This window comes from Pseudorca crassidens, chromosome 15 (genome assembly GCF_039906515.1).
Source record: "Pseudorca crassidens isolate mPseCra1 chromosome 15, mPseCra1.hap1, whole genome shotgun sequence".
Lineage (NCBI taxonomy): Eukaryota > Metazoa > Chordata > Mammalia > Artiodactyla > Delphinidae > Pseudorca > Pseudorca crassidens.
In genome coordinates, this window is record NC_090310.1 from 19,357,988 (window position 1) to 19,372,941 (window position 14,954).

The 14,954-nt window shown below is 36.6% G+C and overlaps 1 protein-coding gene across 7 annotated transcripts in view; it reads right to left on the reverse strand.

Moving 5' to 3' along the window:
* TNRC6A (trinucleotide repeat containing adaptor 6A) overlaps window positions 1-14,954 on the reverse strand; it is a 97,489-nt gene that overhangs the window by 64,671 nt on the left and 17,864 nt on the right. For all 7 annotated transcript variants that reach the window (XM_067706352.1, XM_067706356.1, XM_067706353.1 and 4 more), the window contains 2 exons: window positions 10,338-10,425; window positions 3,107-3,128 (listed from right to left, as the gene is read on the reverse strand). In XM_067706352.1, the coding sequence (XP_067562453.1) occupies window positions 3,107-3,128; window positions 10,338-10,425 (110 nt within the window). The remainder of the gene's footprint in view (window positions 1-3,106; window positions 3,129-10,337; window positions 10,426-14,954) is intronic.

The following is a 14,954-nucleotide window of genomic DNA, read 5'->3' on the forward strand; positions in this document are numbered from 1 at the left end:
GAAGAATTGGTGAAATCAAAATACAGTCTGGAGTTCAGTAATACCAACGTATGTCAGTTTCTTGGTTTTGACAAATGTACCACAGAAACGTAAGATGTTAATAATGGGGAACCAGGTGAGGTCTATATGGAAACTCTCTGTACTATCTTTTCAACTTTTCAGTAAGTCATAAATTATTCCAAAATAAAGTTTAGTAAAAAAAAACAACGGTGTGAGCCAAACCCATACCACAAGCCTCCTAAATTTATAATCTAATCACTGCCATAAACACCATATATTGTACACACCACGAAAATAAATACATTTTCATGAATCAGAATAAGCGTGACCAAGTATGAAGGGAGCTGCCATCAAAAGAAGGATGAAGTGAGTAAAATAGTTGGCAAAACAACGTAAAGCATTTTGAAGTGACTTTCATATACTCAGCCTAACATTCTCAGAATTGTGGAAAATCTAAAAAAAAGATTCAAACATGTTCATGTTTTATGTATGGATGTAAAAGAATGACTTACATTTGGAAAGGATGTAAGCAGTAGGTACTCAAAGGTCATGTCTGAAGAAACAAATATCCATGGACCAGTCAAAAATCTAAGATAGAATAGTGAGTGCCCCAAGCTTAATACACATCACAACACCCTAAGAAAATGGAAAGGGAAGGATCAAGGGCAGTTAGAGAGATCCACTAGAAGATGAGTTCTGAGAGCGTTAGAAAAGCTGAAAGGCATCCTTGGCTAAGAAATGGGATCAAAAAGAAACAAACAGGAATGAACATGAAAAAGATAAGAATGATCTGAAAAGTATAAAGGAGTGATGGGAAACAAGTTGGTTAGATCATGGGAGGTCAGATTAAAGCGGGACTTGAAAGTCAACCAGGAGTTTGGTTTTGAAGCAAAGCAACAAGGAACAACTTAACATTCCTATCCAGGCGAGTGGTGTGAGAAAAGTGGAATTTTAAGAAAATTAATTTGGTCATGTTCCTACTAAAATTTTTTTTTGGGGGGCCCATGCCACAAGGCTTGCAGGACCTTAGTTCCCCAACGAGTAATGGAACCTGTGGCCCCTGCACTGGAAGCTCAGAGTCCTAACCACTGGACTGCCAGGGAATTCCCCACGTTCCTACTGAATTAATTTGGCAGTGCTACTCCCTACATCATTCCACATCCCTGTAACTTTCTTAGACATCCAAATTCACAGCCACAATATCACCTTCTGATCTCACCAGTTGCCAATCCTGTCAATTACATCTCAAACATCTGTCATCCATCTCCTACCTCTACTGTCAAGACCTCAGTTCAAATCCTCATTACCCTATTCCTTCTCTTCTCTCTCTGGTACTGCTCCTTTTTGGTGACACTAGACACAACTGACAAAGAAATGTTCTTAAAGCATAGCTTATGACCATGACCTCTAAATGCAAGAACCTTTGCTAGCTCTCCACTCTTTAAGCAGCATGAAGTCCATCCTCTGGTTCCCCCTACCTCTATGCCTATATTCGGCCCCTTCCCTTTAACACCCCTATACTCATTCTCTGAATATTCCCTCTTCTTGTCCACCTGCCTCTTCTGCCCAGTGTCTTTTTTCTGTTAGCTCCATCTTTCAAATCCCTGCCTATCTTTCAACCAAAACTTTCCATGTAAGTAATTGCTAGATTTAAAAGAATGAAAAAACAAATGATGTCACCATCTTCTTAAGCTCTTCAGTGGCTCCTTGAGTACATTTAGCATATAAGGTCCTCTCTGACCTGGCCCCTGCCTACCTCCTTCAAAAAACCCTTCAACCCTGACCACTTATCACTAGGTATTTAATGCTCTTGGAATACCACCAATGCACATAACATCACATTATGTCTTGTCTCTGTGCCTTCAATCATGCTGATCCCTCTGCCATTTCATTCTTTCTTTGACCGGCTGTCTCATCTTTAAGACTCACAACCTCAAAAAGGTCTTCCTTATCTGTTCTTGTTCACTCTCATACAACTGCACCTAAAAATGTTACCTTAAGCAATGCCTTGGACTTCCCTGGTGGCACAGTGGTTAAGAATCCACCTGACAATGCAGGGGACACAGGTTCAAGCCCTGGTCCGGGAAGATCCCACATGCTGCTGAGCAATTAAGCCCATGCGCCACAACTGCTGAGCCTGCGCTCTAGAGCCCGCGAGCCACTACTACTGAGCCCCGCACATCACAACTACCAAAGCCCACGCACCTAGAGCCCGTGCTCCGCAACAAGAGAAGCCACCGCAACGAAGAGTAGCCCACGCACCACAATGAAGAGTAGCCCCTGCTCGCCGCAACTAGAGAAAGCCTGCACGCAGCAACGAAAACCCAACGCAGCCAAAAATAAAAATATAATAAATTTATTTAAAAAAAAAAAAAAAGCAATGCCTTACCTTAACCTCTAATAAAAACAAGCAGTTTTGAGTGCAGTATCAGCCAAATGCAGAGATTATACTTTTGGTATAGCTTACGTAAAAATTCAGAATCTTTAGGCCTAACAAGTTCAGCATCAGAGAGCCCTACACCTTTCATTACAGGTAGTCAACTCCTGGGAAGGTGAAGAACTCCTGATTCAGGATCTGAGAGGAATTAGGTTCCTGTTTCTTTACCACCCTGAAGTCTTTTGCTTGGCATGTACTGGGGGCTGTTCAACCTAACCATAATGTTAGCAATCTACTATTCTCAGTGATAATATAGAATGGATGTCAGTCTGCCTACAGGAAGGAGTGGGGGACAATATTATACAGAGAACAAGGAATAAAGTCCTAGAGGTAGCTCCAGACAAGAAGACTTTTAGATGGAAGACTGAAGGAAAGGCACATGTGCTCAAAGACTCCAATCAAGGAAGTATGTTAGGAAGTGGTGTTTATTCTAGGAGATAAATGTAAGGTAGGTCTCGAAACTATATTTTTAAGGTGGTAATTAATATATACTACAATAAATCATAAACCCCAAAAGATGACTCCACGGTGATGTCACTGAAGAAGTCTGTCCCCACCCCCTGTTCCTTTCATGCTCTTCTCTCTCCCATCCTGGAGGTGAATAAAAATGCATATCAACAACCTTCCTTTAATGAAAAAAAGAATAAAAAATAGCTTTAAACAACGTACCTTTGATTTTTTGTTCAGTGGCCTAAAATAAAAACAAACAAACAAAAAACAATGTAAATATGAAACTGAAAGAAATGGACTGTTATGATAAAATGCTCATATATTACTATTACATAAGACATACACATTTTTATTAAATAAGGAATTTGTCACTTAGATGAACTGCATAGGAAAAGATATGCAAAAAAAGCATGCTTTTCCCACAGATGTGCCCCATTGTCCCTGACACAATGTTTATTAGTAAAAAAAAATTCTGGAAATGCTTTAGTCACAAAGCAGAAAAGACACCATTGTATGACAGTATAATAATAATAATGATAAATGGAACTTCTCTTCATTTAGTTTTAAAATTATATAACTGTCACCTTTACCTTTAATGGATCTAATGAGTTTTTCAAATGTTTAAAGGGCTTCAAATTTTCTTGTATCACATGATAAAACATGAATTAAGTTTTCTGGAAGAAAAGCTGCATAAAGCTTCTTTGGCCAAATTAGTTAATACATTTAACTCCTGGAAGTTAGGCTGCTACAGTTAAGCATGGTGAACTTTTAAGTATTTTTGGGTGGGAAAAATTTTGAAACGTTTGTCACTTCTGACACATCTGACAATTCAATTAAAATGACTGTGTTCTGAAGTTAAGCTGACATGGGCCCTGCTTCCCATGCCTGCCCCTACTTCCACTGTCTCTGACACAACAGGGAGAGGGGCTTGAGGACAGTAGGACTGCCTCAAGGTGGCTGGCTCAAACTTCAAGGGCCTCAAGAAGAACTGATTACAGACAAAGGCCACAAGTGAAAATCAACTTTTTGATTATGCCCAACTGTGTGGGAATCCTAAAAGAAAAAGATACAAGGATAGGCAGGGAGGTGAGGGAAGACTGAATAATTAGTAACTGAATAACCAGGAATTGCTTCTAAATGAAGATAAAGCTTTTCTTAACTGTCATAGGGCAGGATAATTCATTTTGCTTAGTCATATTAAATTGTTACCAAAAACACCATTTTAAAAATTATATCATTATAGAACTATATGGTAAAGAACTATATGGCAATTACCATAATACTGAAGCCAAACATTAATCTTTCCCTGGAGAGCCAGAGTCGATCTAGGCACTGAAGTACTTTACCAAGTTTTAGAGCACTAGTGACACATAAAATAATGGAGGCCCATCTTTTACTTTATATGGATCGAAAATTAAAAAAAAAAAAAAATTGATGGAAGGACAATGGCAAAAGACCAGTCAACTAGCTTGAACACTTCATTTATTTCTGGAAGAAATTGTTTTTAAAATCTGGTAATAGAAAAATAGTCTTATTAGAGAGAACTCAGTATCTGAATACTTCCAAGTATTACAAGCACCATGTCAAACTATAAGATAACATAATTTTCTGAAACCCAAAAAATAAACACGGAAATTATTCTGCATGTTGAACAGATTGTGTGTTGTTTTGTGCACTGTTTTGGTTTTTTTTGTTTAACTCACCTGGTCTCTTCCACAGTTTACTTCCAAAGGAAACTAGGCTACAGTACATAGAAACCATGACCACATTACTAAACCCCAAGATATACAGCGTTGCTCTTCTAGGCCTTACAGCATAAAGGGTATCTACTATGCCAACTCCTTTGGGAAAGAAACCTTCATGTTGCTTGAGAACAATGATCCACCTCATTCAGTATTGTGTCATCTACAGAGAACAGCACCAGGGGACACTCAAAGGAGTGTCTGAAGGACACCCATCAGAACACCAACTAATATAGTGAAAGAATATAAGTAATAGAACCCAAGAGCTCCCGATTAGGAGGAAATGGAACTGAAAGAGTTCCATTTCGTTCAAATAGGTTTTTGTTGGTTGGTCCAGGGAACTTGTATGTTACTCAAACTATTAAAAAGAGAATTTTCCAAGTGGGGTCAGTGATTTTAAGAATATTTGTCTGCACTGTTCAAAATGGTGGCCACTATCCCATGTGTTTACTGACCACTGAAACAGAGCTAGTGTGAAGTGATATGCACAAAATACATACCAGATTTCTATTATTCAGTATTTTTTAAAAAGGTAAATAATTTCATTGATAATATTTTATACTGACTACATGTTGAAATAGTAATATTTTGGATATACTGGGTTATATAAAATATATTAAAATTAACTTCAACTGTTTTTTGTTTGTTTTGTCTTACTTTTAAATGACCTTGTCATTTAAACCCTCTGGGTCTCAGTTTCCTAATCCCTCAAATGGAGAAGGAGAAAAAAAAACTGTTCTGCTTACCTTTTCAGGGCTATTACAGGGTTCAAGTAAAATATAAAAAGATCTTTTCTGGATAAATAATACTATTCAAACGTGACGTATCATTGTGGATCTTGTACAACAGAATTAAAAGATTCTGGCAAACTGAGAAGCAAAAGTATTTCTATTTTGAATATTTTTTTCTTAAAAACAAAAAACCTGAGCTGTGATTCCACAAGCAATTATCACAATTGCCTCAGTTTATTAGTGAAGGCATCAGACAAGTGGCAGACACACCCATGCCAGGTCCTTGCCAGGTGCTTTGTTTCTGTCGGGCTCTGCACCACTTGTCCCAGCTCCTCGACCCCTAAGTACACCTCAGTGGTTAAGAGCTCAGAGTCTGAAGCCAGACTGCCTGGCTTTGACTCCTGGCCCCACCATTTACAGTGTGACCTTGGTCAGAATTAGTTAACTTCTCTAAAGCTTGGTTTCCTCATCTATAAGACAGGAACAAAAACACCTACCTCAGAGTTGTTGTGAGGCTAAAAGGATTGAACTCATATAAAGAGCTTAGGGGAAAAAAAAAGAAAGCACGCTTAGGACAGTGCCTAGCATACAGAAAGCATTCAACAGATATTCCCTAGTGCCCTACTCACCCATGCTTTGGCTCCTTCCTCTCACAAACTTGACTCAAACTCACTCCCAGCTCCCAGGTCCTACTTTTTTCCTCTTTTTCTAATCATCTAAAATGTCTTAACAGTGCCAGGTATTAGAAACTAAAACAAGGACTAAAGAATTAATAGTTTGATTCACTTATTTTAAATGAGATAATTACTGGTTAGAGATCTTTTCTGTGATTTCTCAGCAACCAGCACACTGTCTAGAACCCAGGTCTGCTGAATTATATTTTTAAAAAAAGAAAATAGAAGAGTAAGCTTAAATAAGGGCCAGGACTGTAAAGACAATACCTAACTGCCCTTGATGAGTACAATGCTCCAGGCCTGGTTATATTACCACTTAGGTTACTGAGAAAATTTGCTACTTAGACTGATGAATATGGTCTCTAGTCTCAGAACAAAACAGCCTTTGGGAGACATAACTAGTAAACACTAAAATTTCCAAAAAGGAGGAATGAAATTGGAAGTTTTCTACAACATAAGTCTAATTTAAGCTCGAAATGAGTACATTTAAATCCACAAAGCCTTTTATAAAAATCCCTTCAAGCTTTTAACACAATAACAAAAATATCCATGAACACTGACTTTTAAACATTCTCAACTGAAAGATCCCAATTTGTGTTGGTGCCTCCTTCCAACCCTCAACCATTATATGCTTTCTAGGAACTACAATTACATGTTTAAAGTAAAGTTTATACTAAACGATCCCTCTATAATTAACCTATTTCTCATCCTCCTTTTTCCTCCTCACTACATTTCCCTCAAGATTCCATCTAGAAATTTCTTCTAAAAACAGAACCTAGAGATAAATCCATGATAACAACCTACTACTACTATTGTTACCCTTTTCTTAAGTACAGAAACTACATTCCTGTGCTATATCAAATTATTTTCTGAGCCTAGAATCAGAAGGTAAGCAAATAGCCGTAATTCTTAGATGTGAAATAGAAGGCTTTTCAAAAAATAAAAAATCATCCATTGATTTCTATTATTAACTAGAGATGTACGGAACTGAAAATAAAAACCATGTAATTTTGTGTCAAAAATTTTTTAAGGAATTTAAATATTTAAATTGATATTTAACAGACAAAATTAGAAAAACTATCATAGTACAAATAGTGCAGTGAGCTTTGTTTGGTGTCTAATTGTTTATATAAGGAGTTGTATATCTAGTTTTTTATTTAAAATAGAAATTAACTCTGGTCTGAATTTAAATTTCTTTAAAAGACCACAGTTAGGGACTGTTAAATCTGTTCTCTGTATTCATGGCATAAAGACTTATTAAATGCCTTATAAAAACCACCATATTATCTCCAGCTTTAAAGTTCACCTTTAGTTGGTGAAAAATAAAGTAAAAGTATAAGATAATGTTCTGTACCAAAAGGATAAAGCCATAGCACCGAGTTTTGGAAAACCTAGGGGAATAAGAAGATTTCAATTCTATTCCCGTTCTGTCACCCTGATGGTGACACTTAACTCATTTTAATGCTTGGGTTCCTTATATATAAAATGAATGGATTAAAACAGCATCTGAAGTCTTTTCAGAAACAAAAATATATAGTTTTTTTCAAAGTGTGCATAGATTACATAAAACAGACAGATTGTTTTTGCCATAGTGAATTCATGTTTCAACATTTATATAAATGGGCCTGTCTCCCTAGCTTATGGAGATCTCTGTCACCTACCTGGATACACCTGCTGGCTCCTACGACAGACAAAAGACAAGCTCCAGGAAACTTATCTTAAAACTCCTGTGACTCACAATATATCATATGGGCTATAAGTGTGCCAACTTGGGATATTTTTCCTTTTATTTTGTTTTTAAAGAGCTATTTGGTAACAGCCTACAGAAATACCAGCTGTCCTCATTTCACCGATGGGTTGTATTCAAATTCAATTGTAAGCTGGTTATCTAGAATTCAGAGAACAGCCTTATTTACAGTGGCATTAGTCTACTAAGCTTAACATTTATTAGAGATATTAAATATTCCTTTATATCGTGTTCAATCACTAGATATTACTTTTTCTATAGGATACATAGGAATCCCTATTAATGCTGAAGATCTGACAAAAGAAAGGGGGAAAAAAAAACCCTCCCCATCTCTCTAATGGCTATGGAACCGTATCTCTGATGATGGTTCCAGTGGGACATAGTTGGGGTGAGAGCCTGGAACCCTACAGTGAGTGAGGCAGGGATGGAGTGGTAAACAGTATGAAGAACTCACTTCATATTTTGTGAGGGGCCAAACGCCATGAAAATCATCATTCGTGTGTTAAAGACACTGCCTTGGTGATTTAGATTTGGTTATAAAGAATATAAAGGTAAACTTTAACAATTAGAGTCATTTATTTGTATATGTTACAACTTAAAAATTATACTCACATTACATATTTAAAAATACAATATTTAAAATTTTAAAAGTTCTCATTACAAGAAAAAAAATTCTCCAATTAGGTATGGATATGATTAACCAGATTTACTGGGGTGATCATTTCACAATACATACACAAATATTGAATCATTATGTTGTACAAATGAAACAGAGGCCTAAGGCATTATCAATGCCAAAACTCTATAGTAGGAGTCTATTCCAAACCCTATGACAATTACCAATGCATCTCTTCCCATCACTCTTGAGTTAACAAACGGCCGACAACAAGGGTCACCTATTAAGTCACCTCATCCTCATCACTCTTAATCCTCCACAATGCTCTGTACTCTGCTCTTCCCCAGTTTACTCGCTTCATCACACCCTAAACCCTGCAAGTTCAGAACTGAATTATATTTCTTTTCCCCTTTCTGTGTATCCCCTAACCTGGTTAACTGCTCCCAAAATGTACTCAGCCACTCACTCTGGAACCTAAAAGTCAATCCAGGTTACTCTCCCTTCATATCCTTTCAACAAATTCTATGGATTCTTTTAATAGTCCCTTCACCAATATCTCAGTCTCTAGTTTCTACCCCTTCCAATCCAATTCCACAACTGGCCAAGGTTCTAAATACAATTTTAAACTACAAACTTTTATGTCACTCTACTAAAATGTCTTTGGTGTTTTCCCCAACACCCGATGGCCAAAATGGGAGAAGTGCCAACAGCTATGACCAACCCTCCAGTCTCACCCCGACACTTCTACACTTGGCTCCTTCCCACCACCACCCCCTGCAATCAAAACCCATACTTTAACACATACAGGCTACAGACACTTAATTCTCAGTTTATACTGCTGGAATCATTTTCCATTCTGCTCCTTATTCACTTAACTAATCTTAACTAATTTCTATTCTAAGAAAACTTCCCTGTCCCTCTACCCCATTTCAGGCTGAGTTAAGCACTTCTCTCTGTGCTTCAACAGATCCCTACCTGCCATAGTTTTGTATCCTGTTTTTCCCTACTAAATAGTGTGGAGATAACGATGTTGCTCTAGTCTATATCCAGGTCCTAGCACAAAAAAGGTATATATTAAAAATTAAAATCATAACTTTTCATTAGAATACAGAAATGGAACAGTAACGTCACTGGGTCTTTTAGAACATTTTTAAGGTCCCTGAAATGTTGATGTAGCAGGAGATGAGTGCCTAGCTCAGTTAACTGTCATCAGCCTCTAGTATTAATTTGGAAAAATCTTTACAGGCATCTTTTATTTTTCTGCAATTTGTGTTGCTTTGATTACAGTTTTTGATTAATGTATTGGTTAAAGATCTTTTGCAGCAATTATGTCTTAGGCTTATTTTTAAATATCTTAACATAACCTTCAAATTAAAAAAATCAGCCCAGGTACTAAATAAAAAGAGAAAAGGAAATTGACACTTTGTTTCCTATTATGTTTATTACTATTTCCTTTATTACTTTATTTTCTATTATGTGTATGTATTACATTATCTTATTTTATTCAACTCTCATTTTACAAAACGTAAGGAAACTAAGGCCCAGAGAGGCTAAATAAAGTTGACGGCCACACTGTTCTGTACGCTATGTGGGAGAGCCTGCTTTCAAAGCCTCTCTATGCAGCTACAAATGCCACGCTCTTCTGACTATAAAATGATGTATTATGAAAACCTAGGAGCACCTAATCGAAAAATAAAGACCTATGCAAAGCACTTACCTTCCAGAAAAATTATTGGCAAAATCAAATAACTATGCATTAAATTGTACACACTTAACAAGTTACTATTAATGCATATTCAAAGACATTAAATATTAAAATGAATCTCCACTGAAGTTAAAACATTAAATCAAATGCTTTACATAATCCGATAAGAGTAATTTTCTTTTTTAATCTATGTTTAAACTGCTTAATATAAATAATTAGTTTATACATATACTACCTTCTTTTGAGCAGCTTCCTTCTTTTTCTTGTCGTCTTTTTTCTTTTTCTTTTCTTCCATCAACTGTTCTTCTTCTTGCACTAAATCCCTGAACCACACAGTTGCAATTAACTTTCCCAAAATGAATTAATAACAGTAATGTTGCATATAGATTCATTTTCACTCATCAGAAAACATGGCAAATTATTCTTTTATCATTCATTGAAATAAAACACAACTTGCAACCTCAGTCTAACTATACAGCCACTGCACAGTACTTTTCTTTAGTAAGCCACAAGTAGTAGAGCTTTTATCTTAATGTTATATCAAGGAAGACAACCTAAAGTTAGCAAATTTTACACTGGGAAACAAGCAACTTCCTCCAATTCTAGCATGTAAACAACATCTCATGAGCAGAGTTACCTTGCTTCTGGCCCCAATTATCAATTAGTAGCTAATGGCAATGCCTGGAACCTTCCCCACAATCCTCTCCTGACCAGGTATCTGGGGTATCTTCAGCTCTCCTTGCTCTAAAAAGCTTTATACCTATTTTTAGAACACAACTTATTCATAAATAGATGATTTGTATTTTAGCATTATACTAATTTCATATCCTATAAACATTCTAAACAATTCTATCAATACTTGGGAAACAATCCATAATGTACTAATGTAAGTAAGTTTGTTTCAATTCTTAAAATCAGAAATGTTCAAATTTGTCAACAGAACCTCTGGCTCAGGATTTCAAAATGAATGGGCAAATGTATTTGTCTCCTCCTTTCTACTCTCCCTCACTGAAATGATAGGGAAAAGGGTACTAAATCTATTCAGAGCTGATGAATATACAAGAGCAAAGGAAGCTGCAACCTAAGAATAAACACAAGAGAAGTCTTAAACGGCTGTATGTGCCATCCTGTGGTAGAGCTCCAGAGAGGCTCCAAGATTAGAGCTGGTTGAGCAAAACAGGCACAGAGCAAAGACTGCATAAGGAATAGAAAGGCCACAACTACTCAGCTCTTTCCATCCACTTTCCATTCCTATATGGCTACATGGCCACAGGTAGCAAATGCATTTAAATCCAAAAAAACAATCAACACCCTTCACATACACAGGGCTCCCCATCAGCATCCCCCCAACCCTTTCAAGGTAGGGGACTACTGGGTAATGAAATCTACACAAAGATGGAGGAAACATACTCAAGTTACCTACATTAATTACCCTAGAGTCTAGAACCTAATCCTTCATTCATAATATCAACAGACAACCAAAAATCACGAGATACTTAAAGAAAATCAATACATAAAGAAAAAGTACCTAACTCTGCCCTGAGGAAGCTTTCCAGGGGGGACATTATGAATACCAGGCAGAGAAGGTTCAAGGGACAAGAACTAGACACTTGGGAAATTGTAAATAATTCATTAAGGCTGGAATGCATATGGCAGTGGGGATGCAGTAGAAGATAAAATGAGAAACACAGACAAATACATACAAAACTAGAAGGGGTGCTATAGGTGCACTCCATTGAGATTACACAAAACTTAAGGTGGCTTTGCTGATGGAAGAAACTGAGAGAAGACGCAGGGAGACCATGAAAAACAAAATGAGTGACATTATGTAAATTGAAGATAATTTAGTAAAGTTAACTATACAACTGCTAAAATCAGAAGTTGGAAGAAGAGGATGATAACTGTTGCTGTATTTCATTCCGTTTTGTTCAAAGCAGCACTGTCATGTGGCTAATAGAGTAGCAAAACAGATTCAAGCCAACTGTAATCATGACTCATTCTCTAGCATTCTGTGTGAGGGAGGTAATGAGACTGAGCAAGCTCACTCACTGTAATCCTGGAAGCCAAGGCTGAGATAGCCATAGCATGTGAGAGAAAGAATAAATTCGTAAACAAAAGCAAATAAGTTACATCATTGTCATGTTACTCAACCAAACCTGTTTACTAGCTCCAAATACTTAAACTCCTTCAGCCTCAGTTTCCTCATTAAAACTGGGGATAAATTACCGTATGCACCTACTTCCTAGCATTTCTGTAAGGTTTAAATGAAGAATGCTTACTTAACACATTTGAGTACGCAACTCAAATGCCTAGTCAGGAACCCCTCTCACCAATTCTCAGTGGCATCTCTAAGACTGTATTCACTCTACTTTTGTCAAGATATTTAGGGTCACTTATTATGCAGAAACTCAGGAATCTTTAGCATTTGTTCTTTGTGTTTGCCTGTGAATTACAGACAAGTCCTTTTCTAACCTTGTTCTACATCACTATAATTTTACTCTATGGGATGTTCCTTTACTATTTAACCGGAATTTTTTTCTCCCTTCTCAAACTTCATTTTGAAGACTTTTTGATGACATTAGCAAATGTTTTCCTGACCAAAAATGGTCTCTTTAGTACTTAAAAGATGAACCATATTTCCTCAAGGAAATATTATAGTATCAGTTGATACCAGAAGCATAAGAGAAAAAAGTTCTCTTCTTCAATACTGTCATCACCACCAACTAACCACACTTTTCCCACATCTCCTTCAGAAAGCCAACTGGAAAAAATATATATAAATATACCTAAACACTTCGACTTTCAGAATTTAAATGCTAGTAGAGAGTCATATAAGATATTTGATTCTATCTTTCACCATATCTATCAAAAGGAATAAGGGTCGATGGATCTGATAGGTCTAAGTTGTCCATGTTGTACATGCTAAGTTGCACATGGCTCCACAAAGACGACATTCCAGTCAGCAATCATTCATCCCTTGAAAGTTAGTAGCAAAATATCTCAAATATGCAAGTTCTGGATCTAGGAATGAGAACAAACCTCTGAGTGATTAAAATGTTACAGTGACTATGCTGGGCAGTTTAAATATATTTTCCCATTTGTCACTTTTTTAAAACGATAGGGACAGGTTTCCCTTCTACAGATGAAGAAACTGAAGCTCAGAAAGGTTAAGCGACTTGTCCAAGGTCATACGGCTAGTATACAGTGGAGTAAGGATTCAAATCTTGGTTCTCAAAAGTCATGGTCCTTCCTTTCCCCTACACCATAATACCTCCCAAAGTACTAGCTCTCTTTTCAGAAGCCATAGAGAATAATCCTTTTCCTTTAGATAGGTTAAGTGATAGATCTTCTCACTTTTATCTTTTCTTCAGACTGTGTGCCTCCACAATCCTTTTCTTATTTCCTTCCACCTTTTATAAGAACACTTAAGAACAATGTACTACAGGAAATACAAAGTATTGGAGTTCCAAAAACCATGGGGTGTATAATCAGGAGCAAGAACTGCAAAAGACTCAAAGACAAAGACTAAACAACCACTGGTTTTAACAAGAGGGGACCAGGCATTGGTGATATTTAAGACAGCAATTTCAGTATTTTTTATTTTGTGAATGTTTGTAGGAGGACAATGTGGGAGAAACAACTAGACCACAACCAGTGAATAGCTGTAAAGTCCATACTTGAGGAGTTCAATCGTTTTGTGGGGTTTTTTTGTTTGTTTTAAGAAAAAAGAGAAGTAGGAGAGTAGCTAAAAAGCTATCAGAAGTGAGCAAAAATGCCTGTCTTTTTAAAAAAACACTCATGAAAAATGCAAGGTGCATGACAGAGTACACAGTATTCTACCATTTGTGTATAAAGTGAGAGAGCCTATGTATTCATATTCATCTGTATGTGTCTAAAATGACTCTAAAAGAACACCTAAGAAACTAATAGTAATTGTGGGGGAGGAAGCAGAAGGAACTAAGCATTTGGGGCCCGAGAGGAAGGGAGATCTCACTGTATAAACCTTTTCATACAGTATTTTAGTTTCTGAGCTATGTAAGTATTCAAAAACTTAAATATTAAAAATTTTCCAGTATTAATATTAAATTTTACTATTTAAAAAGTAAAAGGCTGTTCTGTTTCTGGTTTGCTCGGAGATCCAGTCATGAATGCATGCTATATTCTCTTAGATTTCTTTTTTGTATCTATTGAAATGGTTACAGAATTTCTGTCTTTTGATCACTGATATGATTAACTCTATCAACGGATTTTCTAGTATTGAACCAAGCTTTGCATTTCCTAGTATAAAGCCAATTCAATATATTATTTTTTAAATAAATTGCTGAGTTTTCTTTCTAATAAAGGCAAAAAACTATAATGCTACACTATTTTTTTATACTAATTTCACTGGCAAAAATGTTCAAGAATAATAATATCCAGTGCTGGCAAAAATGAAAGTTAAGAGGTTCTTGCTTATATAACTGGTAGAAAACTACTATAACCTTTTGGAAAGTATTGTGGTAACAGTTTTAAAAATTAAAGTTACACATAATCTGAGAATTCCCTGGCCGACCAGTGGGTCAGAATCCGCACTTCCACGACAGGGGCCACTGGTTCAATCCCTGGCTGGGGAACTAAGATACTGCGTGGGGGGGCGGGGGGGAGGCAGGAATGAAGGAAGGAAGGAAGACATAATCTATCCAGCCACCCCATGCTTCAGAATGTGTCTTACAGAAATAAAGCACTAGTACACAAGGCCATATGCATATGAAGGTTCACTGCAAGGTTCACAAGGGCTGAAAAGCAGAAAAGTTGAATGTCCATCAATAAAGAAATGGCTTTATAATAGCATAGCATATTGGATTGAAAAAAA